The following is a 27,666-nucleotide window of genomic DNA, read 5'->3' as shown; positions in this document are numbered from 1 at the left end:
TCATTTAGACAAGAAAATGCAAGATCAGGTGAGCATAGGTGCCCCTGTGTCTTCATCACCTTTTGCAAACAGCCCCTGAAGTCTGATTCTGGGCTTCCCAGTGGGTTGATTCCACTATCAGGATTCCTGGCAAATCCTGGTTATGTTCTCCATTTGGGGGTAAAAGCAGGACTCTAATAGCATGTTTAATAACCACTCAGAAACAGAGAGGACCGTGTATTCTCCCAGGTGTTAAATTTTGTGTTACTCCCCCGAGTTTTGTCCAGAGTGCTCATAGAGTTACTCTTTCAGCCGGCCAGCTCTTTGGATATCTGAGAAGTGTGCTTGTTTGGAGATAGGTGGTTTTCAGTGTAGAGATAGCAACAAACGGCTTTTCGGCTTTTCCGCTTTTCCAGATCGGGATCACCCTGCAGCCCGTGGCGCTTCACAAGAATGTGTACGCATCAGTGGTGGAGGACATGATTTTAAAGGTGGGTGCCGGCTGCAGCAGGCCCATGAACAGCTGCCGCCCGGGGCTGGGGCACCAAGGTGCCAGTGGGCAGGATAGCCTGGGTCCCGGGCTGTTCTGAGTAAGGGATGGGGCAGAAATGGAACAGAGATCATAAGTTGTAGGATTTTTCATCTTAATCAGGCTTCATGTTTCCTAATTTTTTTTTTAAGATTTTATTTATTTATTTGACAGAGATCACAAGTAGGCAGAGAGGCAGGCAGAGAGAGAGGGAGAAGCAGTCTCTCCGCCAAGCAGAGAGCCTGATGCGGGGCTTGATCCCAGGACCCTGAGACCATGAACTGAGCAGAAGGCAGAGGCTTAACACTGAGCCACCCAGGTGCCCCCATGTTTTCTGATTTTTAAAAGAACTAAATAATGGGTCTTCTGAGTGTGAAAGCATCTACAAGTTTCTGTGCTGACATCACTCGAATGATACTTTTTAGTGCCTTCTGAAGCAGTCTGAGATGAGTGCTCTCGCTGCTTTAGGACGTGACAGAAGCAAAGCCTTGGGTTTTCTCCACATGTCACAACACAGAAACAGCCACAATTGTCCCAACCCTGGGCAAGAAGAGGATGACAGACTAGCTTCCTTACCCATCCTGATGTAGCCCCACAGCTACTTTTCTGGTCAGACCCCTCTCCTAGCAGGGATAACTCACAAATAACCCTCACTGGTTTTCTTTTCTTTCTTTCTTTTTTTTTTTTTAGATAGAAATAACCCAGATTTTTTTTAAGCTTTTATGTATTTAAGGGAGAGCACAAGCAGGCTGGGGGAGGGGCAGAGGGACAAGCAACTGGGTGCTGAGCAGGGAGCCCAAGAGCAGCTTGAGCCTAGGTTCCTGGGCTCATGACCTGAGCCGAAGGCAGATGCTCAGCTGACTGAGCCACCTTGGTGCCCCCCTCAACCTGTTGTCCTTAAAAACAGTGTCTGATTAATGAACGTTTCCCCCCATTCATAATTTCTCAAAAGCTTGGGCTTTATTTTTATAACCTAATATTTTTGGTCTATTATTTGGACCTTTAGTTTTTCCTTAAGGAGTTCTGATCCTTAGATACGTTTGTTTGCAAAGTTTTTTATATGGGATGAGGTCAGATGTGCCCCTCCTCACCAGCAGGCACATGGCCATTTTCAAGAGTAATCCTATCTTCTGTCATAGGCCACGGAGCAGCTGGTAAACGACATCCTGAGACAGGCTTTGGCGGTTGGATACCGGACAGCATCTCACAACAGGTACCAAGATCTCTTTCGTCAGTGGTACTAGGGTTACAGATACTTCCTGACAGTTTAATTGCCCATGAAGAGGTTTTCTACTTCATCCAGTTGGAAATGGAGGTGTCAGTGTTTAGGACGCTCTCAGAACCAGACAGGCTCAGGGGTCTGCTTGGTCATTTCGAGACTCTTGTGATTGTGAAAGCTCAGCTTTACCCAGAGGACGTATCCTCCTAGTCACTCCTTCAGACAGGCTGTTCATTAGGACTCTGTTCCACTACTGGGTGGAACAAATGCCAGTTCTTTGTAAAGAAAAGATAATATTGACTGTGATGTGTTAGATGTGGGGGTCAGACATCATATACACTACCTGATTTTTCATGGGAGAATTCTACCCCCTTTTTAGAAGTCAGGAAACCAGGCTCTGAATGTTCCCGTTCCCCGGCTTTCCCAGCAGTTACGTGGTGGGCTTTATTGGCTCTAAAGCTCACCCGCTCACCACTGCTTTGCTGCCCCCTTATTATCACTGGTCGGGACACGGAGTTTTGCCTTTTTCCTAGGCCCCAGAGCATGGCAGACAGCCCTTTTGTTGTTCCACATCCTGGCATTCCTTTCCAGGGAAACAAGTATTTTATCCCAGTATCCTTCAAGTCTGTCCTAAATTTATAAAACTGTATCAAAAGCATCTGAGGACATAAAAAGGCCTATATCAGAGGACTATTAGTTCAGACTTCACAGGATTAGAATACATTGGTCAGTGCAGAAGACCTCTTTAAGGAAGAAGGAAGGAGAAACAGGAGTTCTGGGAATGTTCCTTGTCGTGTGTGAAGCCCAAGAGTGTGGGCTGAGTGCTTTCTCTGGCTCTGCTCCCTCTGTCATCCCAGCTGTGGAGCTAGGGTGGCTGGGACGCTCTTGATAAAAACATTTATCCCCCTGGCCTGGCTCGGCTCTGTATCCCATGCCCCCCACAGACAGAACCGTGGTCCCGCAGTTCTGCAGCCCTTTAACTCAGCTCAGCTCAGACAGAACGATGAAAACATCATTCTGTTTTGTTGTCCACTTTACTTCCTTCCTCTTTTCCCAATCCTCAGAGGCTTTTTTCTTCATTGTTCAACCAGTGCCTGGGACTGGGAAGTCTGATTTGAGCCCTAGATTGGGCTGGCTGTGAAGAGGGCAGGCCAGTCTTTACTAAAACTAAAGAAATTAATGAGAAAGGAAAGCGAGCAAGAACATGCACCTGGCCTCCCCCGTGCCAGGAGGCCCTAAATCGTGCCTCAGTTCTGTCCCCCTTCTGGGAGGGTGGGGAGGCCCTTTTGATAAATTGATTGATTAAATTATTAAATACTTAAGAAAATTGCACCTAATATGCTTTGTTTTTTGACAGGATTCCCAAAGAAATTACAGTGAGTAACATTCACCAGGCCATTTGCAACATTCCTTTTCTGGACTTTCTCACAAATAAACACATGGGGATATTGAATGAAGACCAGTGAATGGAATGAAAATGCCCTTAGAAAAGCAGGATTTGCAGATGTATCCGAAGCTTCGAACTGCGACAACTTTTCTCTTTGGGGAAGGAGGTGATTGTGTTTGCCTCGAAATATTATGGCTACCAAACCATTGCCTCCACCTAAATCACTGTAACACCGGAGTATTCGGTCCCAGATCAGATCCTTTAGGACAGAAGTTTCTGAGTCTAGAATGAAGCTCTGAGGGGATGTGTGCTCTGTCAGCTTGCATTTGCTTGCTCTCTGGAAAGCTTTGGGACAGAGTCTCCGAGCTGGGCCAGGCCATGTGCAGCAGGTCCTTCTCTGGGTGTCAAGGGGCACCTTGGGCCACGCTGGTGGTTCACCTATTCTGGGGCTACAGGCAGCTCCCGCAGTTAACGCTGGTAACCTCTGGAGCCAGGTGGGGCTTCTGCCCTCATCCAGTGGCTGTGGCGTGGGGGACCCCATCAGCCTTAGGGGGCAATAACACCTTGCAGAAGTCAGCAGAGCCTGGGAGCCCACACGCTGTGCAGAAGTGTTTCCATGGAGCGCAGGGACATTACTGCAGCCAAGGTCAGCACCGTCAAGGGGTAGGCAGATCCCAGCAAGTGTTCGGGAAAGGTCTGGCTGTAACCAAGCAGCTCTCCATAGGTCAGTAGTAGAGAACACCTGCAAATCCCAGGCACCTGGCTGACCTGGACCAGCTTTGTGTGTCAGGCAGAGCTGGTTCCACAGTGTTCACGGGGTATGTGGGTCACCCCATGTTGAGGGACCAGTGGGGAGAAGCCCCTGGGCCAGGCCTGCTGGGATGGTGAGTCCTGTCAGTGGACTTAGTGCCCTGTTCTTTTCCACTCGGCTTTTCCAAAGAAAAGCGTTTCAAGGAAACACTGTGAGTGCCTTAGAGAGAAATGACTGCCAAAGCCATGAGACAGGAATGTCAGTGCTCAGAAGCAGTGAGAATAGATTGTGTCCAGATGCGGAGCCCTCTTGGCAGGAGAAGTGAACAGGAGGAGGAGGAGGGTCCACAGGGCCTGCGTGATACTCCGTTCCATTACAGATACTTTGTCCTAACATAGTCTGTGTCGAAGGAAAGGCGAGAATTTATTCTGAGGAATCTGCTCAAAGGAAATTTGAAGTTTGTGAATCAAACTTACCCAGTCAACATAACTGAAGTTTCCATGAGTTGTGTAGACGTTTGGGTCGGGAACAGAAGGCAGGGAGGTGACCAAGAGATCTGCCCTTCTCTATTCAGCATCCGAGGATTGCAGGTACACAAGGAAACCTATCCAGTAAGGCATCAGGCATGCCCGGGCTCAGTAAAAAAGTTTAGTGCATCAAGGCTCAGATACTCTACACATTAACCACTGCAAGCGAGGCCAGTGGACAGGTGCATAAATTTATTCAGCAGCGGACTGTGACAGTTCTACAGGATGGAGGATTTGATCCCAATGAGAACAGATCGATTTATTACAGGTATGAAAGCCTAAAGTAATTATCTTTTTGCAAAAGAAATATTAAATCATTTAACAGTTCCCATATGTGTTAATGTTTCAGATGTATTTGTATCATAACATGTAACATAATTGTGTAACAAAATCTACAATAAATCTTTCAGTATTTGTGTTGGGTTTTTCTGAGTTCGAAGCACTACGCTTTGGTAGGTGGTTCTTCCATGAGGTCCGAAGGAGCTGCGATCGGGCAGAGGTATAGGTATTTGTGTTTACATTAATCCTGCCACTTCTTTCCAAGAATTTGCAGCTATACAAGATAAATAATTACAGTTACATAAAAGTCTGAAAAAAAAAATTAGAAGATGCACACTGACTCAGAAATAAGGATTTCTGACAGCTTGGGGCAAAGGAAAACTACCTAATGGACCTCGGCGCCTCCTCAAAGCCAAGGCAAGGAGGGAAACCGTTCCTGTTGTCTAAGGAAGAAGCACACTGCTCTGTCTGGAAAGCTGGAACTGGTCTCTGTTGAGGTCTGGAAGAAGTTACTCTGGGGACACAGCCCGGCTGTGACCATCTGCTAGCAGAATGGCTAAAAAAAAAACAAAACCAAAAATGCAGAAACATTTCAGAAATGACCACTTTTTACATCCACCCTTAACAAGACTAAGGGCTTTGAAAGCTTTGGTTCTTCGAAGGCAGGAAGTTCTACAGGGCAGAAGCATTGGGATTCCAGATCTGTAGCTTTCCTGGGACCAGACTTTGCCTCAGCCTTTAGGGAATCGAAGTGTCCAGAGGAAGGAGAATAGGGATGTTGCGTAGGCTCCTTTCCTGAATGTTGATCTCAGCCACGGTTTTGACTGGAGCCCCAGGACGGAGATTCATGTCCCAGGCAGTTCGTCAGCTGGGGACTCCCTCTTACTGACAGAAGCCTGTGTGAACAGCGCTGGCAGACCTGACCCCACTAAAGGGGACGTTCCCCCATCTGCCTAGGTGGGCTGTAGGGTCAAGGTTTTTCAAAAGCTGCTTTTGAGGAGTTTGGCTGAAAATCCTGGTGTAAGTACAGGTATGAAAGTATTCTCACTCGTACTGGGTTTTTCTGAGTTTTGAAGCACCATGGAGCACAGAGGCAGGACCTTGGTCTCAGCGGCTGTGGGGGAGGACTTCAGGGGCACCACTCCGCGTGGGTGTCACGGTGCATCCTCAGGGCAAGTTCTGGCAGCTGCTGGCAGTGCTAACACTGGTTATGGAATCACTGATACTGAACGCTTGCTTCTGGCTGAAATTAGCTGACAGATTCAACTTTTTATTTTTAAAAACATTACTCTTTACAGAATTAATACAAAATTATTATATAGGAACTTTAGCAAATATAGTAAGGTGTAAAAAATTTAGTTACCCATAATTCCCCTTCCCAAAGATAACCACCATTAGTATTCACTGCATTTTCCTCTGTTTTATATATGTGTATGAAGTATGTGGTCAGTACCACATGCCCGAGACTACTGTCTCAGTTGTTTTGGAAAGCCTAATGGGATGTTAGGCCTTACTAAGACCTAGAATGGGTGGAAGTTCCTTCTTCAGAACCCGAGTCTTCTAATAATGATGCCTAGTAAAGAGGATGATCGAGTTGGGGATTTGGTGAAAAGCTGTCTCTCCTGGCGCATTCCAAAAAGGTTCCTGGGCGTGCAGTCTGCCTTCAGAGGCAGGCCACGTGAGGCAGGGGTGCTCCCGCTGCTGTGGTGCCAAGGCTGCCAGGAAAGGCAGGCCTGTGGGCTCCGGCTGAGGTATAGCCTTTCGGTCTGATCTGCAGGCTCTCAGGGAGAGAAGGGGGACACAAGCAGGGTCTAGGGAGAAGGACTGTGTTAGTGGCTTCAGATGGGCCAAACCTGCAAGGGAGAATAGAGCCAGCTCCCTGAGAAGGAGGGGGGCCTGGGCAGGAAAGGACAATTGTCATGTCTGCACAATTGTCATGTTTGTGCTTTGCTGGCCATTCGCTGTACTAATAAGCATGCTGCCCGTAAACAAACTCCTACTAGCAAGGTAGGGGTGTTCTCCTTACTCTGCAGATAAGGAAATGGAAGCTGAAGCTGCTCACAGTGAGTAGAGAAGTCAGGAGTTAGCCCAAGACCAGCTTCAAAGAGGGTCTTTTCACCCTAACCTCGGGGGTGCGGAGGGTGGTGCACATGAAAGAGGGGAGGTTGGTGTGTCCTGTGAATACCGCGTAAGACACCACTGTGGATGGCAGTCCAAAGGGAGAGAACTTGGGATTTGTCAGCCTTCAAGGGGCAACCAGTAATAGCCACAATCTGCCAAAGTCCGAGAGGGAGATAAAGACGTATGAGAAGGCGCTCCAGGTTTATAATTAAATAAGCTAACAAGAAATTGTAACAGTACATTTTTGCATTTTAGTAAAATCTGAGATTGTACGGTTAATCTGTTCATTTCCCACAGAATGCACAGCAGCAGGCAGTCTCTCTTTTAGAAACGTCTAACATGCAAACCAATGAAGTCGGAAATAATAGAATCCTTTGTGTAAGCATATGGTTTGGTTCTGCCTTTAAAATGATTCAGAGCATTTCCTTTGCTGCAGTAAGAGGAAGGCTGTGCCAGCCAGAGCCAGGCCTCCCTCTGAGGGACCAGCCCTGCTCCAAGTCGTCCGAGGGGCTGGGAAACGGGAGGTCTGCGCCTGCGGTTTAACTAAATGCTCACCAAACGCAGCGCGTGGGGGCTGGAGAGGGAGGAAGAGCCACAGGGAAATCCTGGAGTTTTCTTACCAAGAACTGTCCTTAGCCTGTGCCTCTAATTTCCAAGAGGGGACAGAAATGCCTTTGAATGTTTGACCGCCGGCTGTGCAAACTAGGCCAGGCTCCCTCCGTGTGGCCACGTGGGCTGGGACTTACCGGCAAAGGAGGCAGCTTTCCAAAGCCGACAGCTGCCTCCTCACAGTGAGCTCCCCCAACTGTAAGTGAGAGAGCAGGGTGGGAGTCATCTAGGTGTAGATAACATGTTAAAGTCTTTCAGAGAATGAGGCTAATGCCACTTCGTCCCAAAAAAACCCTCTCAGTTCTTTGCCAGTACATATGGTGTTCCCTTCTAGTCGTCAACTGTAAGGGAAAAAACTGGAATTAGTAATAAAATGTGGGGCTCAGAAACCTACAAGGTCAAGGACATTCATTCAGCACTTCAAGCACTCCTCATAAGAAGCCTTTTGTTAAAACATAAGGGTCATCTGGGCCCTAAATTACGTCTTTGAAATTGAAACCCTGTGATTGATACTCTGTTCCTTTGGGAAATGACATCCTAGTTACTCAGCATCATGGTGAGTCACATGCAGGTAATAACCCAAGATCTCTTCAACCTGAATGTGTGGCCATTTGTAGGCATCTCCAAGGACAGTCCCCTTGGGTTACCGTAGGTCCCAAAGTTCTCATGCAGCCTGGGAAAACAACTAAGGGGACTGATTATTTTAAGCACCTGTTATGACTGTGTTCTTCAGCCTGCACAGACCAATTCTGTTGTAAACAGAATTGATCCTTAAGTTCTTCAGATTTAAAAACTGAAGGGAGGCCAAAAGAGGCAATTGAAAGATCTGAAGCCTTTGTATACTTCTCAAGGAAAAAGAGGATGACTGAGGCCCAAAGCTGAGCTGGGTGCTGCCGTGTCCATCCGTGCCAGGCCCACAGCCTGGTGGCAGCCAGGGAGTGGTGCCCACAGAAAGAAATATGGGCCTTCCCCTCACACAGCAGAGGGGCCATCCCAGGATCTCACCCAGTCCCTGAGTGGCCGAGGACAGCCCCATCTTGGTGCCAGTGTGGCCAGTCACACATTGAGGATCCGGGGGGCTGAAGCCTGAAAGATGGCTGATGGGTTAGGGGTGAACTTCTTCTTCCCCTCAGGAGCCTGAAAAATGAAATGTGGCCCCATATCAGTGTGCCTTTCCCTCCACTTCCCTTCCCCACCACGTCCCATCCCAGCTCCAGGAAGAAAATTTCTGCCTCTTGTCATCCCAAGAGTTGAGACTGCTGACCTAAAGGGTCTGTGTGGGAAACATGCACGGGGCAGGTCACTGCATTAGGTCAAATATGGCACCTGGACCTTTTGTTCTGCTCCCTGAAGCCTCCTTTGGGTGGAATCAGGAAGCTGAACAGTCCCAACCTCCCATCTTCTAACACAAATGCCAAGGACGTGGAAGGCTCATTGTTACTGCTCAGCGGTCAAGGGTAAGATTGGGATTTAGGAGGGAAAGGGACACCCTGCTCACCAGGAAATTGCTCTAGGGAGATGCCCCCCTTGGCCAGCAACAAAGGACCACTGTGGCTCTCTGCTGAGGGATGACTGGATGCTCAGACACTGTCCTTGGCCCTAATGCCATTTTGCATCATCAAAATCCGACTCCTAGTCCCTAACCTGTAAAGTGGGCCTCTGTTCCCACACCATCTGCAGCCAGGAGCCCAGCCCTTTGCCCTGCCACACCCATTTCAGGCTGACCTGGAAGCCACCCCCGGGGCTGCTGTCCCATCCGGAGCTGTGGGTTGTGATGACTGTGGCGGGTCTTGCCTTTGTGGATCTTGGCGGCTTCACTCCGGTCCAGGCCTGGAACTCCTGTCTGGAATAGAGGACACGGTTACCACCTGGCTCAGGATTAGTCAGCCCTCCCGACTCTTTGGGGGCCGCTGCCATTTTCCTGTGCTGCTTGGAATGTCCTGGCCAATCTCCACTACTAAATTGGATCCAGATGTGAGCACCTGGGATGTGCTGGGCATCGGAAACCAAGTCCCAGCCCTTCCTTCAGTGCTCCCTCTTTAGTCTCCAGGCAACTCTAAGAGGCCTGAGACACCCAGAACCAGCGCAGGTCGGTCACCTCCAACCCAGGCCACTGGTGGCCCTTATATCCACAGGAGGGAGGTGCTGGCCCAGACAGTGCCCAGCACAGCAAAGTTCTTCTGTACCTGATTACAACAGAAGGAAAAATAAGTTCAGTATTAGGTTTACTTTTTAATAACTGGTCTTATTAACTCCTACAAAACAGAACAGATTGTAGTGACTATCTCGAACAACCACAAGCTGGTCTGGCTGCTGCAGGACACCGTGTACACAGGCGCTTCTGCCTGGATGCAGAAGGGGAGGACCTGGGGGTGGCTGACTCCATAGATAGAAGTGACAAGGCTGGCACAAACCAGCTTCATGTTCTCGGAGTACATTTTTTTTTTTTTTTAGTTCACGTATTTTCTTTTTTAGAGGGGGAGGGGGCAGAGGGAGAGAGAATGTAAAGGAGACTCCCAGCTAAACTCCCTGCTGGGCAGGGCTCAATCTCATGACCCCCAGATCATGACCTGAACTGAAATCAAGAGTCGGACACTTAACTGACTGAGCCACCCAGCCGCCCCTCAGAGTATATTTTTTGACAAAGATTTAATTCCTCGGTTCCTTTGCACTAAGACCTATTTTAAATTCTCTCAACTCCTGTGCTAGACAGGGAGCTTGGAAGGCAGAGACCTGCTGTGTCCTTAGGAGCACCAGGCCAAGACAGTGTTCTGTAGAAAAGTGTCCAGCTGGCCAGGGGCAGCACCCACATGCGGGCTGGATCCAGTCTTATCTCCTCCCACCCATAGCCCTGGCTGGGTTTCAGGCCCAGAAGTCAACAATGCTGCCTTTGTCCTTGGCAGCAGCAGAGCTGGGCACCACTAGGCCGGCCACTGGGGTAGGGAGCAGCTGTGTCTGTCCGTGGTCAGCGCTCAGGGGTGCCAGGAGGCGAGCTGGGCCTGGGCCCTATCAGATCACTTTTGCTTCTGAAGCTGCAAGGTTCCAAAGACCAGCTGCCCGAGCCATCTGCCATTCTGTTTCTCCTGAGGAAGCAGGTCCTCCCCTAGATGCGCCCTTCTGTCCCCAAACTGAGCTGAGCCTTGGGCCTGGCAGCCCAAGCCTGTCACCCCAGGGTGGCTGCAAAGGTCCCAACACAGAAATGAATCAGAGCCAGAGCTAGAGCAATGCCCCCTGGCTGCTCCTGGGCGGGGCTGGTGCCGGAGACCAGTGAGGGAAGACCTCAGAGGGGATGGAGATGGAACCTCAGGCCTAGAAGCAGCAGGACCTGTTGACGGCCAGGGAGAGGAGAGCAGATTTATGGCCCTGGTGAAGAGGATAATAAAAACAAGACAAACCACATACACCAGGTGCCTCTCCTGACCAAGCATCCACCTGCTCTGGGCCTCAGCTGGACCCTGAAGGCTGCAGTCCCACTAAGAGCCAGGGGCCACCAGTCGCAATGCCGAGCACCTTAGGTTCTCAAGGTTTCAAATGTCTTTTCTCTGAGCCTCAGCTTCCTCGTGAAAAGGGCTACTGATCTCCGTGCAGGAGGCTATAATGAACCTTGGTGCCAGGCACTTCAGTGGTCTGCCCTGTGCCCTATCCAGGAAAGAGGTAGAGGACTGAGGAAGGAGGTCTTCCAGAGTGAGTCGAACTAGATCCTGGGCCAAAGGCGCTGAATGGCACCTAGGAAATCCCAGAGGGGAGAGACCAGGGCTGGCTGCAAGAGTAAAATCCACAGCGCCCATCTGGCCAAACAAGTGAGGCCGGTCAGTTTTCTCAAGAGGAGCAGGGGCTGGTGAGTGACCACGAGGACTCCGGTACCCTCAGGTTCCCTGATCTGTTCATTTTCTTTGTGAATTTCTTTAAACAGTCCACTCAGATTATGTGGGTCTTACAAGGAGTCAGAATGGTTTCCCACATCAAGTCCTAGAGCTGGGAGGTGAGGGGTTCCAGAGGTCAGCCTGCACGCTGTTGGGGGAGCCAAGTTCAGCAGTGGTCCTGGATCTAGGCCTGATTTGCGGGTATGGGGACCCCGGGAGTCAAGCTCTTTCCTCTTTACAGAAGAGAAAAGTGTCAGAGAGGCCACGTGACCCACCAAGTTATACCCCAGAAAACAAGAGCTCTGGTGAGTCCCAACTCCGGGCAGTAGCTTTCCACCACTGTAGGACCCAGCTCAAGAAACGAAGGGATGCAGAAATGGCAGCATCTCAGGGGTGAGATCTTAGGGAGACAAGTCCTGAGCCTGGTTTCTGGTACTTGGTAAGCAGAGAGGAACAACTTGTACCTTTAGTATCACTGGAGCTGGGAGGACCCAGCAAGATGTTCAAACTCACCATCTGCTCAACACAAGTGAGGGGCCACTTCTAAAAGCCCCGCCTTCGCTCGAACATTACCAGTGAGGAGGAGCTCAGCACCCCGGAGGCCAGTCACTCCATCATCAGTCTATTGGAATTATTAGAAAGCTCTTCCTTCCCTGAGCTGAAGCTGGCTCCCCACAGGCTCTGCCCCTTCTCCTGCTCCTGGCCTGGAACATCAGTCATCTGAAGGTGCTGCACACCCAGGCCCTCGGGCCTCTCACCATTCAGGCCCGTCCAGCTGGCTCACTGCAAGCACACAGCAGTCTGAACCCTCTGCAGCCTGGCAAGGGCCTGATCTGGGCTCAGTGTTGGCCCTGCCCTGACGTTCCCCTGTGCATTTCAGCAGTCAGCGTGAGTAGGCGTCAGTGAGCACAAGACCCATCCCACAACTACCTTTCCCCATTAGGTTCCTGAAAAACTGCATGCCCATGAAGGAAACCCTGGGGAGATGGAACCTTCTACATGTCTTAATAATTACTCTGTGGAAATCCCACCTTAATACGGTTGATTTTTTAAATAATAAAACCAAGGGGGAAAGTTCATACCCTTTTGCTCCTTTAATTCCACAGGTCAGAATTTCTAAAGAAACTGAAAGGAGCAAAGACATTTAGCTTTAAGGATGCTCATCACAGCAATTTTTTTCTCTAAAAAATGTGTTTCTTTAAAGGTAACACATGTACATGCTTAAAAACAAAACAAAACAAAAAACAGTTCTTGAAAGGGTGAGAAGTCAGTCAGTGCTCTTCTGCCCCTGGCAGCATCCCTTCCTCCCCGGCTCCCCCTCCTCTCCCCAAAGGTTCCTGTGTTTCCACACATCCACCCAGAGATAACTTATTTGAGCAGATACACGTATATCATACCCCTTTTAAAAACACAAACAGCAGACACACTGTTCTGCATTTTGGTTTTTTGACATACACCCATCCAAGATCTTCCAGACCTTCCACTATCACTACATGCTGGGCCTCCCAGTAGCCCATCCTATGGCGGAGTCATAATTAGCCAGCTGCATCAGGAGCACAGGGGACTGTTTCCATCTTCTGCAGTACAGTGTTGCAACATACCTTAGATTCCTTAGTTCCCACCCCACATTCAAGGATACTTGCAAGGAAAACTGGAAATGAAGTACTGGATCAAAAGAAGTGTTTTTAATGGTCTCAAATTAGAAACATTCTAAATATTCAATGATGACAGATTAATAATTGGAACATATATCAATATATGGACAAATGTAAATCCTTTGGGTAAAACATTGCATGTCTATTAAAATTCCTGTTGTAAAAAAAAAAAATCTAGTAACATGAAGAAATCCAAAATTGATGGGAAAATGTGTACAGTACCTAAACACAGAAGAATTACAAATGGGTATGAACTCAAATAAGGATTAGAAAGAACTACCAGTTTGGGTGGGGTTAAAGGAATTTGTTGTAATTTCCTGGTTTTCTACTACAAGTTTTGTAATAAGACAAAGAATGCCCTGAGTTGTCCAGGGGCAGAGCTAAGGTGGAGGCGGGGTGGCCCCATAGATCTCAGTCACTCAGCGAGATTCCCTAGGGGGCCACCTACTGGGAGCCCTGTCTGGTCCTCACCAGCAACGCATCCACAGAGGGCACCGGGCAGAGGGAGCTCAGGCAGCTGACCCGCACATACCCTGCCTATGGCGAGGCCCACTTGGTGGAAGTTAAAGCAGATTTTAACTCTGATAGGGCTGCGGGAGAGGAGGGAAAGACGTGAGGTGTGAGCAAGTTAGTGAGCTCCCTGTCAGCAGAGGTGCTCGCTCATTCACTGGCGTGGGGGACTGTTAGGGAGCAGCGGAGGTATGATACCTCGAAGTGCACTGGGATCTGGGACCAAAGGGGATGACCTCCGAGGTCGCCTACAGCTCTCCAAGTGGTGTGGGATGGGGGCTCCAGGTACCTCCTCCCTCCCCACCAAGGTGGTCCTCATGGTTCACAGCCTCCGTTTCCTCCTACCATGGGGTCCAGACTCAATGCGCTCCCCCCCACCCCCCCCCACCCCCGCCCCAAGCCCCAATACCTGTACGACGTGGTCACCACAGCCGAGTCCGCGTCGCCGATGGGGAGCACGTAGACACCCCGGCCAGGAGCCGTGGTGGGCTTGTTCCTGCGGCTGCCCACACCCGACCCACGCCCCTGTGGAGCATCCCTGGGCCCCGTGGGGGCCGTCCACACGCCAAAGTCCCGCTGGTACTGAGTGAGCGGCACGTCCCGGCCGGGGTCCCGGGTGCCTGCAGGAGACGGGCCCCTGCGGGAAGCGGCGCCGCCTGCACCGGGCTCCTCGCTCTCGAGGTCCGAGTAGCTGTGCAGGGTGAGCGGAACTGCCACGTCGGAGCGGTCCAGCTGGTTCCAGCGCCGCGCCAGGCAGCATAAGCGGCTGATGCAGGGCCACGCCATGCTGGCCCGGGTGCCCTCCGCTCGGCTCCCGGCGCTCCTGGCCGCACCGCCCCCGCCCAGCGTCCCCGCCCCCGCGGCCCTCCCCGCGCCGCCGCAGCGCCGCCCCCTGGCCTGGGGGAGGCCGGCAGTGGAGGGAGGAGAGCCCGGTGGGGCCTGGGTGCGCGCCGCCAAGGAGCACTGACCGGTGGGAGCAGAGGCGGGGAGGTGGGGATGGGAAGGCGGGGGGCGGGGGGGGGCACCCAAAAATGCCTGCAGGCATTCACTAGCGTCTAGCTGGAAGGTTTCAACTTTTAATCCAAAGTTCCTTTAATACTATTTTCTAAATCGGACCTGTTTCGCCAAGAGCCGAGAGCCCGGTGGCGACAACGCGGTCGCAGGGTCCTGGGCCGGCATGGGCGCAGTCCGCTGCTGCCAGGCTGTTGGGGCTTGCGGAGCAGCCAAGGCTGCCGCATTTGTGCCAGGCTGCTCCGCGGGGACTCGTGGGAGGGTGTGCACAGAGCAGAGGTGCCCCGATGCTGGGGATCACAGGGCAGACGGGGGAGGGGGTGGGGCGGGCATGCTTCCAGAGGACACGTGCTTGAATCAGCCAGTGAGTCACTATTTGACTTTACCACGCTAAATTTGTAACAGCCAATCCAGTTTTCATTGAGAACTGGTATTAGCCCTCAACTGACCTTTCCCTGAGTTCTAAAATCCCTCATTTTAAAGCATGGCAACAGAAGACTTGGCGTTATAAAGCTGCCATCTCTGCCCATTGTGCTGTAAACATTCCCTTCCCTCCTGTGCATGCACTTTTTTTATTGCAAAGTTTGGGTAATCTTCTAGGCTAGAGGTCAGTCTGTTTAATGCAGGACAGGGCATCAGAAACATCTCCCTGGCCACACTCAAAAGACTTCCTGAGTATCTGACACATGCCCTCAATGTGTACTGCAGACCACTGACTAATCACACGACTGAAACAGCATTAATTAGCCAGAGCTCCATCTCCAGCACATACTTGGACAGTCTCCAGTCTGCATCTTAGAGCAGAAAACTGCAGTGGAGCCCTGACCAGTCAGGACACAGATTCTTCCCCAAACCACCCCCTCTCAGCTTCCAGTCACAGTAAAGTGACAGCTGCGGTGGCCAGGCCATGACCCAGGAGGCAGCAGGAGAGGAGCACACTGGGATGTCACTGGAAAGTTACACACCTGCTCTCCCTGGGCTGGACAAGCTTTCTGTGACCGCTGTACTCCAGGGCCCTGGGATAGTCACTTGGGACTTTGGAGAATACAATACTCCATCCTGCAGGAAGAAAGAAAAAAAAAAGTGATAGCTCTTCCTTTTATTTCTTCATCATTTATTAAGCAACAAAGAGCACTTACTGTGTGCCTGGAATAATGCTGGGGGACTCTAGGAGGTTCAGTGTAGTAGGTGACAAGAGAACTGGATAAAGCAAGTGGCGGAGGGCGGCTGGCCCCGCCACCTGTAATGAGGGAGGATAGTTGTTCAGGCTGGAAATGCAGGGTAGGGGATTGGGAGGTTTAGCCAAAGGCATCAGAGGCTGGATCAGAGAACCTCGGGAGCCACAAGTTTTTCATGGAAGACAATAGGGAATGACTGAAGTGTTTTCAGCACTCTGTGGCCATATGAAGACAGACAAGGAAATTTTAGAGACCAGCTGGAGAATACTCTCAACAGTCCAGGTTAGAGATAAGGGACTGAACTAAGGCACAGGCACTGGGAGTGGGAGGGGCACTGGATTCTAGACATGGGAGGGGAAGAAATCTAGAATGGCTCCCAAGTTTCTGGCTTCCAATTGGTGAGATCACTCCTTAAGCCAGGAGTGGTACTTGAGGTGTCTATGCAGTGGGATCCCAGCACCTGAAACCATACCTGGTATGATGCAGTACTAAGTAGATGCAGGTACTAAGGACGGAAATAGTTCACAGGCCCAGAGCTCAGAAGACATCCTCATGAAGATAACTGAAGCCAGGGGAGGTCGAGTGAGACGAGACAGCTGCTTTCCTGGGGACACCACACTTAACAAGCCAGTACAGGAGGCACAGCCCAAGAGGCACATGAGCCAGGCAGAACATGGCCTTTGGGTGCTCAGGTGTCAGCAGAGAAGCTACAGTGAGAAAACACCCTAGTAGGCAAAGAGTAGGGACAACTGCCAAAGCTCTCGACTGTAAGACTCATGCTTCCAGGGCTGGGCTCTCACCTTTCACAAGGCCTCTCACAGAACGGCATTTGCCTTTTAAAAGGCACCAGCACTGAGGGATGTTCTGCACAGAGAAGTGATTTAGGGACTTGACCTTCTAAACGCTCCCTCCCTAACCATCACAAAGCAGGAAAACATGTCTTCACAGTCCGCGTCCCTAGTCTACCCACAGCAAGACATAAATTTCATTTTTGACTCCGTACGAAACGTCCATGTGATCTCAGCCTCCCATCCCATCTCTGGGAAATGCTTCTTGCCTCGTCTGTATTAGCGTAGTATGTTCATAATGTCAAAGCACAGCAGTGTGACCCCAAGCAGTTCCCACACACAACTACCCTGTTCCTTACTGGCAAAATGAGAGCTAGGTCAAAAGAAACACAAACACACACACACACTCACTCACTCACTCACTCTCCCTCTCTCTCTCCTGGAAGTGACATTAGGATAGAATCCTTTCTGCCTGGTAAGAATAACTGGTATTTCTCTAGAGAAAAATCTGGGGGGAAAAAAGAATATGAACTGTCAAATCCTACACAAGGCCTCTGTGTGGGGATACGCTACCTTTCAGCTCAGCACTGTGAGGTGGGCACAACTCACTCCTTTCCATAAAGCCTGACCCCCTCCATGACAGCTGGCTGCACTCCCTCCAGGTGCAAGAACTGGTATTACCTCCTGAGGCCACCAAAGACAGAAAACTCTCCTATAAATCAGCTCAACAAATACTATTAAATTCTCAAAATGCATTTCCTAGAAATAATTTTCAATCATGAGGGCAAACACGAATTCAACCACAGGGAAGCTGTTCTGATGGCCACTCTGCTATTTTAGTATGATGCCTCAATTCAAATGTACATTTTAAAATATAAGATGCAATTAGGCTCAGATTCAAGTCTGAACTTATCCAAGATATTTCCTTCTAAGGCTTAAATTAGCTACAATTTTAATCTAGAAAACGAAGCCTAAATAGCTTTTTGTATATGGCACTCACTGCCAGAAAACATTACCTTAGGAAAACTTAGAAAATACTACCTCTGTTATTTCAGTCATGACAGACAGAAGATTTTTTTGTTTGTTTTTAACCTGCCAACCAACCAAGGAAAGGGGTAGGTGAGTAAGCAGAGATGCAAGAAGGCCAAAGTACAAAAACAAGCATCTGAGTCTCTGTCAGAACTTCCCTGTACAGTTCCACCAAGTTCACGGCTCCCGCTACATCAAATGTAACAACTAACAGCACGATTCCAGGGCAGTATCAGTGCTCTTCAAAAGGGACACACACCCTCTGTTTACAAACTAGAGATAGAAACCTTTATTTCACAACTTCGTCATAATTCACTTTCTAATAAGACAGGTACTGGGGATAGAGTTTAAAATACTGGGAAAGCTCAGTGCTGGGTATCTTCCAGGCAGGAGCAAAGACGTGGTCACTCCAGGGCCGATGTGTCCTGGGACTCTTGGGGCAGCACAGGACACACACACCAGTCTCATCCAATCCCAGTTTTACTTCGAGCCGCCTCCTTTCTTGGGGCTGTTAGTCCTCATTTCATGCCAAATTTTCACTAAAGGCTCCCTGTTCTTCCAAATGAGTTCATGACCGTAAGTGATATACCATCTGGGGAAAAGAAAAACAAACCAAGTTCAACATTCAAACAGTATGACATACTAATGTTAAGTACCATGATGATATCAAGTTGACATTTTAAAAAACTGAATGCCATGGTCATTTACTATCTTGCTTATTAAATAGCTGATTAATTTATTTGCTGTAGAGCAATGACTCACCTTTAATATGGAGTATGTGAAAGGCCAAAGCGGGCACATATGACACATACTACTGTTGATTCACCACTGCAATTAAGCATCAATCCCCATGAAGACATGAGGAAACCAAGTCTCAGAGAAAGCAATTTGCTCAGGGGCTAAGAGCTTCTGAGCAGTTGGTCAAGAACTCACCTGAAGGTCAGACAGATTTTAAGCCTGGTCTCCTGTCACTACATTAAATATAAGAAATGTCAGCATTCGAAGTCACTAATGATGGCTTCAATAGCTTTTTAAGATTTTATTTACTTGAGAGAGTTCAAGAGCGCAGGTAGGGGGTGGGCAGAGGGAGAAGCAGGCTCCCTGCTAAGCATGCCAGGTTGGGAGGGGTGGGGGTGGGGGCGGTGGGCTCCATCCCAGGACTCAGGACCCAGGATCTGTGCCAAAGGCAGACCTTAACCGACTGAGCTAGCCAGATGCAACAGTTTAAATGCTTCTCATCCCCTCCTACCTGGCTACACAAAGGGTCATCTGTTGATCCAAATTCTCCCCATCTTTTTTTTTTTAAGATTTTATTTATTTGACAGAGAGAGAGATCACAAGTAGGCAGAGAGGCAGAAAGAGAGAGGGGGAAGCAGGCTCCCCGCTGAGCAGAGAGCCTGATGCAGGCCTTGATCCCAGGACCCTGAGACCATGACCTGAGCCGAAGGAAGAGGCTTAACCCACTGAACCACCCAGGCGCCCCAACTCCCCATCTTTTAAAGTACAATTCCAATCCCCATTCTGCCATTTAAAACTGCCTGAAAGCAGCCTGAAGCAATGAGCTGAGGAAGCTGAAGCACCAAGAGGTTTAGTAATTTACCCTGCCTGGGCTGCGCAAATAGGGATCACCAGAAAGGACACTAGAACCTCATCTGACTCTGAAAGCTATGCCCCCACCACTACTGCAGCATCTAGAGAGCACCTACTAGAAGTTGAGGAACACACAGTTGAGTGCCAGTGAGCAGGGCCTGCCTTTAGAAGCCCAAAGGTCTTATATACTACAAGACCAGAAGCTCCACCTGAGAGGGGCACAGCTGTAGCATAACTCAGGGGCACCTACCTCCTCTTCTCCTGAGCTAGGAGAAGGCTGTGAGGGCTTCCTGGAGGAGGTGGGATTCATTTGGAATGGCTGTTACTGAAAGCTGCATGACTGACACCTTTATTTTTGCTCTGGTTTGCCCAAACAGATTTCATGTTCCCTGAGGCAGAGACCAGACTGTTACTCTGCATCTCCCCAGACACCTGACTTAAAAAATTCTCTATTTAAATGGCTCAGGTTTGTATCAAAATATCAGTTTAATGTTTCAATTTTTTAATGTTCTGAATGTTTGTTATAAAGTACTGAAATCTCTTTAAAGTACTTGATTTTAATATTCACTAAATATAGTTAAAAAATAGTCATAATTAAAATGTTGAGGGGCACCTGGGTGGCTCAGTGGGTTAAAGCCTCTGCCTTCGGCTCAGTTCATGATCCCAGAGTCCTGGGATCCAGCCCCGCATCGGGCTATCTGCTCCGCAGGGAGCCTGCTTCCTCCTCTCTGCCTGCCTCTCTGCCTAGTTGTGATTTCTCTCTGTCAAATAAATATTTAAAAAAAAATAATAAAATAAATAAAAAATAAAATGTTGAAAAATAAAGTAATTAGTAAATTTAGAGAAAGACATTTTTAAAAACATGCAAATTAAAAGCCATGCTCAAAATTCTTTTGGGCTTAGTCAAATTTTATGCTGAACTCAGAACAAGAGAAAAAGGATCACTTAAGATTAAATGCAATTGTAAAACTCCTGCAAGAAATGAATCACTTGTCAGGAGCTCTCCATTAATAAAGGTCCTCCTAAGACACTCTGTAACCCTCTCATTTCAAGCGGAGAGTCAAATACTTGAATATTACAGGTAAACTGTTCTGATTATACTTGGAAGTTAAAATATAATTGGTCATTTGGCTAAATTAAAAGTAGGAAAACACTTTAAAATGATCAATCTCTGTTTTGATTTGGTGTTTTGGGTTTGTTCAGCAACAGCCGCACAGCCCAGTGCTCACTCTGAAACTCAGCTCTGCAAGGACTAGCTGTGTGACTTCGAACCGGCTGCCTTCTTTAAAGCAGTTTCTGGGATGCCTGTGTGGCTGGCTCAGGCAGTTAAGCATCTGCTCTCAGCTCAGGTCATGATCTCGGAGTCCTGGGATCGAACCCCAAGTTGGGCTCCCTGCTCAGCGGGGAGTCTGTTTCTTCTTCCTCTGACCTGCCTTCCCATTCACACTCTCTCAAAAAAATAAAATCTTTGAAAAAATTAAATAAAATAAAGCAGTTCCTTCCCATAAAATGAATACCCTACAGGGTTTAAGAGTATTAAATCAGCCCTTAGCTTGGGCACACAGCAAATATTCAATACATGTTAGCGCTTATTATTGCGAAAGTACAAGGGGAGGGACACAGAGTCAAGGAAATATGCAGGAGGATACTAAAGGAATCTTTACCATCAGTACGAATTTCTAAATATTTAGCTTTACTAGCTGAATTAAAGATGTTGGAAAAGATGAATTCTGGATATGACTGAGATCTAGTAAATGAAAGGAGCTGAAATTAGAAACCGCAAAGAGAAGGGACTCCTCTGCCTTTCAGATCCTGTACTTTAAAATACATTTGACCCAATTATTTTCAGAATGGAAAAGGTCATCTAATTATAGTTCAGAAGAATAAAAACCTGCTGGGGAGAAGATCCTTTAAGTATAAATGGGAGGATCCAGAGAGATAAATTTAGAGTTCATAAAACAGAACCGTTTTTCCTAAGTCTTTATGTTTCTCACATTGTAATATCAGGTCAGTTTCTACTATTTATAATGTGCTGCTGTTAAAGCCAGAACTCACATATGCGATTCTTTAATCATCACTGAAAATTATAAATGGCATAATGGCATTTAGTTTCACCGCCTACTGGGCAAAACTGCTCCACTTAGAATAGATTTTTTCTTTCTTTCTTTTTTTTTAATTAAAAAGCTTAAGTTTTCCATTGTCATGAAAAAAAAATTAAAAACCAAGTAAATGCCACAAAAAGCAATATTTATGCAGGAAAAAAACAGTCCATCAGGGGATCTAGTACATCCAATAGACAATGACTCTGCTGAAGGGACTCTCCTGGTCAGATGGGTCCAGGAGTCCTGAGTTCTGTGATAGTCGCTCCAGCGCCACTATGTTTTAGGCAAAATTCCATCGTGTGACACCCAAATGGAAGATCTTGTGAACACTGCTATTGTACTCGATATGGTGTGATGGAGGTGGGAGGGACTTTGGATCTGGGTTTAAATCTTTGCTCTGCTCCTAGCTATCTGACCTGGGGAAGATCACTTTTGAGTCTGTTTCCCATCAGTAAAATGAAAGTAGTAAGAGTAGAATGGAAACCACTAGCTCAGAGTCTGCCACCTAACAGATGCCCAGTAAACACAGGTTTAGGATCCCCAGCCTCTACTTGTTCAGACAGCACCACACACCTGGACATCTGTCCCAGGCAGTGTCCACTTTGTGTCTGCCCAGCACTGGTGACAGGGAGGTGAGTCACGGTGGCAGGAGAGAAGGCCTAAGAGTGAGGAAAGGAGAAAACAGCGCACACTGCGGGGTGGGGAACAGAATCCCAAGAGGGGCTAGGAATCTTGACAGCTTCCGAGTTGGGGTGAATGGAGATCAAGGGTAGGTCAAAGGCACAACAGCTCCACCAACAACTGAGGCTGGGCCAAGACTGTAATTCTTCTCCTTCTACCTCATGTGGTGAAGTCAGGCAAGGCTAAAGCAAACTGTGTGCAAGTTTTCTCACCCTCCCACCCCCACCTGCCCCTGCTTCCATCCCAGAGTTAACTGCCTTGCTCTGCCTTCCTAAGGTGGGCGGGGGGAGAGGACCCACGAAGGCAGTGTAGCAATCAGTTATACCCATACTTACATTCCAAAGAGAGCTCCCCCAAGATGTGCTGCATGATCAAAAAATTTCCATCCCAAGATCATTCCTGCTGTATCCATGGCAATAATGGCTTTTAGGGCCTGAAAGCCAGCAAAAGAGAATAGAACTAGTACAACTTTGATTCCTCCAGCATTGACATTTCTAATTTAAGGGCAAGAATTCAGTCAATGTAAAAATATCACCACTGTCCCCAGCATTTCACTTCATAAAAATACTCACATTCCCTGCTGTGAATGTGAACATTGGAAGGAAGATAATGGCGAGCCTCCCTTCTGGGATCTTTGTGCAGACAGCAGCAAGGACGGTCATGATTGCACCTGACTGCAAATGAACACACATGAACATGTGAGAATCTCAATGTGCAACTGTTTAGTGACTATAATTATCTAAAGTAGCAATACTGTTTTAAATTTATTTTTATATTATTTATATTATTTATAAATATATAATATATAATTATTTATAATTATATTTTATATTTATATATTTTAATATATTTATAAATATATTTATATAATATATAATTTATATGTATATAAATTATGTTTCATATATAATATATACAAATATATAAATATAAAATTATATATAAATTATATATATTATATATAAATATATTATTTATATTTATATTTATAAGCCACACATTTCTAGGGTGAGCACAAAGTTTAAAAGCTTTTAGTTATTAACACAGAAAATATCAGGCAAAGGGGCTGCAAGTCCACTGCACGGTAACTGCCTAGAAAGAATGAGATGTGTAACAACCAGCATGTGAGCACTTAATGAACTTCAGGGATTTCACTGAATGACTAAAAAGAAATTCTCAAATTTCCACAAAGCCAATTCACCCAGAGTGTGACATGAATTTGCCCAAAGAAACCCACATGCATGAATTTCTTCCAAATATAATGCTTTTTCTAGGAGACTGATGCGCTGCCTACTGCGCTGAGGCACCATAATGCTTTTTCTAAAAAACAAATACACACCACGTGAAATTTGCACCCTACTTCATAATAAAACTAAACATTTTCTTTAAAACCTCTGCACAAATGTTCTGCCTCAGGAAAGCGTGCCATGTCTGTCCGATGGTTCTGCATGACCCACCTATCACAGTTCCTCCCAGGGACACACACCTATCTGCCTGCCTAAGAAGCACTTCTCCCAATGACCTCATATTAGAGAATAAAAATCTAAATGTCAGGGCGCCTGGCTGGCCCAGTCGGTAAAGCACACAACTCTTGATCTCAGAGTTGTGAGTTCAAACCCCATGTTGGGCCTAAAGTTTACTGGAAAACAACAACAAAAAATAAAAAACAAAACTCTCAATGTTACAACCTTATGATCCATAAGTCAACCAATTCTTGTTATAGCTGAAATTCTTATTGTATCTGAAATTATAATGGCTGTATTTTTAAAAATCATGTGTTTTCCCAGGTTGCCACATAACCTTTGTAATTTAAATGTACAATGGCTGTGAAGTATCTCCTGGATAAATAATGCTAATTAAACTATGTTAGATATGTTCCCACTTCCTCTAACTGGTAGAATACTTGAGAAATTAGATCATAATCCTTAGTTCACATTAAATCTCACAATAATCATCATTCATCTAAATACTTGAGGCCTACTTTATGCCAGGCACGATGCTAGATGGTGGGAGTACAGAGGGGAACAAAACCAGCAGTCCCTTCCTTAATGGAGCTTACAGCAGGGCAGAAGTAAAAACAACAAAACATGATCAGCTATTCTGGGGAAGCAGGGCATACTACGGCAGCACATGGAAGGGACAGCTGATGTAAGCTCAGGGGTCGTAAGTGGCATCAAGTTTTGCATGGAAGGATCACCAGGCACTGGCCCATCTTTTAGAAGGGGAGGAGATGAAAAGAGTGTTCCAGGCAGAAAACCAGCTTGCACCAAGGCTGGAGATCAGAAAGTATGGTGAGAGGGAGAAATGCAAAGAAGCTGAGTACAGCTGGAGCATAGGGGGAGGGCAACGGGAAGCCAGAACTTTAACTTCATTTGTCTTCTGCCAAAGTTCTCAGTTCTAGTCACTTATTAAAATAATAAAAGTCTGAGGCATCTATCAGGCTCAGTTGATAGAGCATGTGACTCAATCTTAGGGTTGAGTTCAAGCCCCACAGTGGATGTAGAGATTACTTAAAAATCCTAAAAATATATATATATATATATTTTTATGTATATATACATAAAATATATATATTTTTATAAATATAATATATATAATATATATAATATATAATATAATATATAATATATATAATAAAAATATATTTATGTTATCTATTTGTGTGTGTGTGTATATATATATGTGTATATATATATATATATATATATATATATATATGTAATAAAACCTCCATGAGGGACATTCTACAAAAACATATTCCCACTATTCTTCCCAAGTATCAAGGTTATGAAAGACAAGGAAAGACTGAGAAACCATCAGATGGTACGATACTAAAAAGGCACCATAATTAAATGCAAGGTAGTATCCTGGAAAAAAAAAAAAAGAACATCATAGGAAAATTGGAAATCCAAATATAGTCTGCAGGGGATTTTTTTGGTTTTTGTTTTAGATTTATTTAGTTGAGAGAGAGAGACACAGCGAGAGAGGGAACAACAAGCAAGGGGAGTGGGAGAGGGAGAAGCAGGCTTCCCAACTAGCAGGGGCTCCACCAAAGTGGGGCTCGATCCCAGGACTCTGGGCTTCCCAACAAGCAGGGCCTCCACCAAAGTGGGACTCGATCCCAGGACTCTGGGATCATGACCTGAGCTGAAGGCAGATGCTTAATGACTGAGGCCATCCAGGCACCACTATGGTCTGCAGTTAAACAATGTTCTACCAATATTAATTTTTTAGTTTGGCAAGTTATGGTTATAGAAGATGCTAACATAGGGAAAGCTACTGAGACATACACCTTTACAACCATCATGGCAAAAACCGATTCAAGCCAGAATAATAAATGGATGCTTCATATTTCAGGGAGGTGAGGAGGTTGACAAACGAGACCCTGATACTTACATAAATCCCAAAGCGTCTTCTCACAAATTACACATTGATTTTAAAAGGTAAAGGAAAATAGTAACTTCACAGTAGAGAAGCAGGATAACAACCAGTCAACAAATGGACATTAAGGGGCAAATGGGCATTAGGTGCTTCCATTTGGGGTTATCTGAGGACATAACACCACCTGTGTAGCATTCCAACCAAAACACACAATCAGCATCTCATCATTGTTCAAAACTTAATGACATGGGAAAAGGGCTGCCCAAAAGCAACAAGCAGAACTACATCAAACCCAAAAGCTTCTGCACAGCAAAAGGAAACCATCAATAAAAAGACAACCTTCCGAGTAGAGAAAATATGTGCAAACTGTATCTGATAAGGGATTAATTTCTGAAATATATAAAGAACTCATATAACTCAATAGCAAAAAAACATGAACCAATTTAAAACGGGCAGAAGATCTGCAGACATTTTCCCAAAAGAGACATTCAGATGGCCAGTCGACACATGAAGAGGTGCTCAACATCACTAATCAGGGAAATGCTAATCAAAATCAGTGAGATATCACATCACACCTGTCAGAATGGCTATTATCAAAAAAGAAAACAAGTGTTGGCAAGGATGTGGAGAAGAAGGAACCCTCATGTACCACTGATGGGACTGTAAACTGGTACAACCACTATGGAAAACAGCATGGAAGTTCCTAAAAAAATTAAAACCAAAGGGGCACCTGGGTAGCTCAGTCAGTTGGGCACTGGACTCTTGATTTCTGCTCAGGGCATGATCTCCAGGTTGGGAGATCAAGCTCCCTGCTTAAGCACAGTCTGCTCTAAGATGCTCTCTCTCTCCCTCTCCTTTTGCCCCTCCCCTCACTTGTGCACTCTTTCTCTCAATTAAATCTTTAAAAAAAATTTAAATTAAAAACAGAATTATCATATGACCCAGTAATTTCACTTCTGTGTATTTATCCAAAGACACTAACTCAAAAAGGTATATGCACCCCCATGTTCATACTAGAGTTATCTACAACAGCTAAGATAGGGAAATAACCTGTGTCTATTGATAGATGATCAGATAAAATGTGGTGTACAAACACACAAGTATTATTCAGCTATTAAAATTAGAAGGAAATATTGGGGTGCCTGGGTGGCTCAGTCAGTTGGGCATCTAACTCATGACTTTGGCTTGGGTCATGATCTCAGGGTTATAAGATTGAGCCCCATGCTGGGCTCTGGGCTCAGCAGGGAATCTGCCTGGGATTCTCTCCCTCTCCCTCTGCTCTACCCCACACCCCTCCCCCCCCCAGCTTGTGCACACTCTAAGATAATAAATAAAATCTTAAATGAATGAGTGAATGAATGAAGGAAGGATATCTTTTCATTTGTGACAACATGGATTGACCTTAAGGGCATGCCAAGTGAAATAAGCCAGAGAAAGGCAAATACTGGATGATTTCACTTATGTACAGAATTTTAAAAAACAACAATAACAAAAACAAATAAGAAACAAGCCCATGTATGGAGAGAACAGAATGGTGGCTGCCAGAGTCAGGAATGGGGATGGCCAAAATGGGTGAAGGAGGTCAAAAGGTATAAGCTTTCGGTTCAGGAGCGGCTGGCATTGTTGGGTGTGGGTGTCTTGGCGTCTGAGTGACTCGACGTGATTGCATTCAGTGGCCTTCCACTCGCTAACAGGTCAAAATGCAGATCTTCGTGAAGACCCTGACCGGCAAGATCATCACCTTGGAGGTGGAACCCAGTGACACCATCGAAAATGTGAAGGCCAAGATCCAAGATAAGGAGGGCATCCCCCCGGACCAGCAGAGGCTTTTATCTTTGCTGGCAAGCAGCTGGAAGATGGCCGCACTCTTTCTGACTACAACATCCAGAAAGAGTCCACTCTGCACCTGGTCCTGCGCCTGAGAGGTGGCATGCAGATCTTTGTGAAGACCCTGACCAGCAAGACCATCACTCTGGAGGTGGAGCCTAGTGACACCATCGAAAATGTGAAGGCCAAGATCCAAGATAAGGAGGGCATCCTTCCTGACCAGCAGAGGCTTATCTTTGCCGGCAAGCAGCTGGAAGATGGCCGCAGTCTCTCTGATTGCAACATCCAGAAAGAGTCCACTCTCCACCTGGTTCTCCATCTGAGGGGTGGCTGTTACTTCTTCAGTTTTGAATTCATAGTGCCCAATGATGGCATTGCTCTGCACTATAGCCATTTTGCCCCAATTTGAGTTTAGAAATACCAGTTTCAGTAATAACTGAGTTACTGGTTTTCTCAATAGCTGTTCAAAATGTTAATAAAAGTTTTATTGCATGGTAAAAAAAAAAGGTATAAGCTTTCAATTATAAAATAGGTAAGTCACGGGGATGTAATGTACAACACAGCAACCACAGTTACTAATACTGTGTAGCATATTTGAAAGTTGCTCAGAGAATAGATCTTAAAAGTTCTTATCATAAGGAAAAAAAAAA

The 27,666-nt window shown here is 46.7% G+C and overlaps 3 protein-coding genes and 1 pseudogene across 5 annotated transcripts in view; 2 read left to right on the top strand and 2 right to left on the bottom strand.

Annotated features, from left to right (window-relative positions):
• Positions 1-4,456, top strand: part of YEATS2 (YEATS domain containing 2) — a 116,993-nt gene extending 112,537 nt beyond the window's left edge. Inside the window, exons 29-31 of the mRNA XM_046003657.1 lie at positions 396-470; positions 1,648-1,721; positions 3,085-4,456. Coding sequence (XP_045859613.1) covers positions 396-470; positions 1,648-1,721; positions 3,085-3,193 — 258 coding nt within the window. The 3' untranslated portion in view covers positions 3,194-4,456. The remainder of the gene's footprint in view (positions 1-395; positions 471-1,647; positions 1,722-3,084) is intronic.
• Positions 4,457-5,908: 1,452 nt separating this feature from the next.
• On the bottom strand, positions 5,909-15,500 carry MAP6D1 (MAP6 domain containing 1). Of its 3 annotated transcripts, none has more exons than XR_006818093.1 (4): positions 13,839-15,500; positions 9,127-9,244; positions 8,407-8,538; positions 5,909-7,742 (listed from the first exon to the last, which is right to left on the bottom strand). XR_006818093.1 is itself a non-coding variant. In XM_046003659.1 (3 exons), the coding sequence occupies exons 1-3, from the start codon at positions 14,213-14,215 to the stop codon at positions 8,458-8,460; spliced, it is 576 nt and encodes a 191-aa protein (XP_045859615.1). In that variant the 5' UTR covers positions 14,216-15,499; the 3' UTR covers positions 5,909-8,457. The 3 variants fall into 3 exon arrangements, 1 of the variants encoding a protein (XP_045859615.1); XR_006818092.1 differs by having other exon boundaries at positions 8,113-8,538; positions 13,839-15,499; XM_046003659.1 differs by having other exon boundaries at positions 5,909-8,538; positions 13,839-15,499.
• Positions 15,501-17,696: 2,196 nt separating this feature from the next.
• Positions 17,697-27,666, bottom strand: part of PARL (presenilin associated rhomboid like) — a 48,028-nt gene continuing 38,058 nt past the window's right edge. Inside the window, exons 8-10 of the mRNA XM_046003658.1 lie at positions 22,381-22,482; positions 22,144-22,241; positions 17,697-18,027 (exon numbers count right to left, since the gene is read on the bottom strand). Coding sequence (XP_045859614.1) covers positions 17,916-18,027; positions 22,144-22,241; positions 22,381-22,482 — 312 coding nt within the window. The 3' untranslated portion in view covers positions 17,697-17,915. The remainder of the gene's footprint in view (positions 18,028-22,143; positions 22,242-22,380; positions 22,483-27,666) is intronic.
• Positions 26,780-27,427, top strand: LOC123940699 (annotated as a pseudogene).

The sequence above is a fragment of the Meles meles genome, chromosome 4, assembly GCF_922984935.1.
Source record: "Meles meles chromosome 4, mMelMel3.1 paternal haplotype, whole genome shotgun sequence".
NCBI classification, from domain to species: domain Eukaryota; kingdom Metazoa; phylum Chordata; class Mammalia; order Carnivora; family Mustelidae; genus Meles; species Meles meles.
This window is presented reverse-complemented; position numbering and strand designations above follow the sequence as displayed.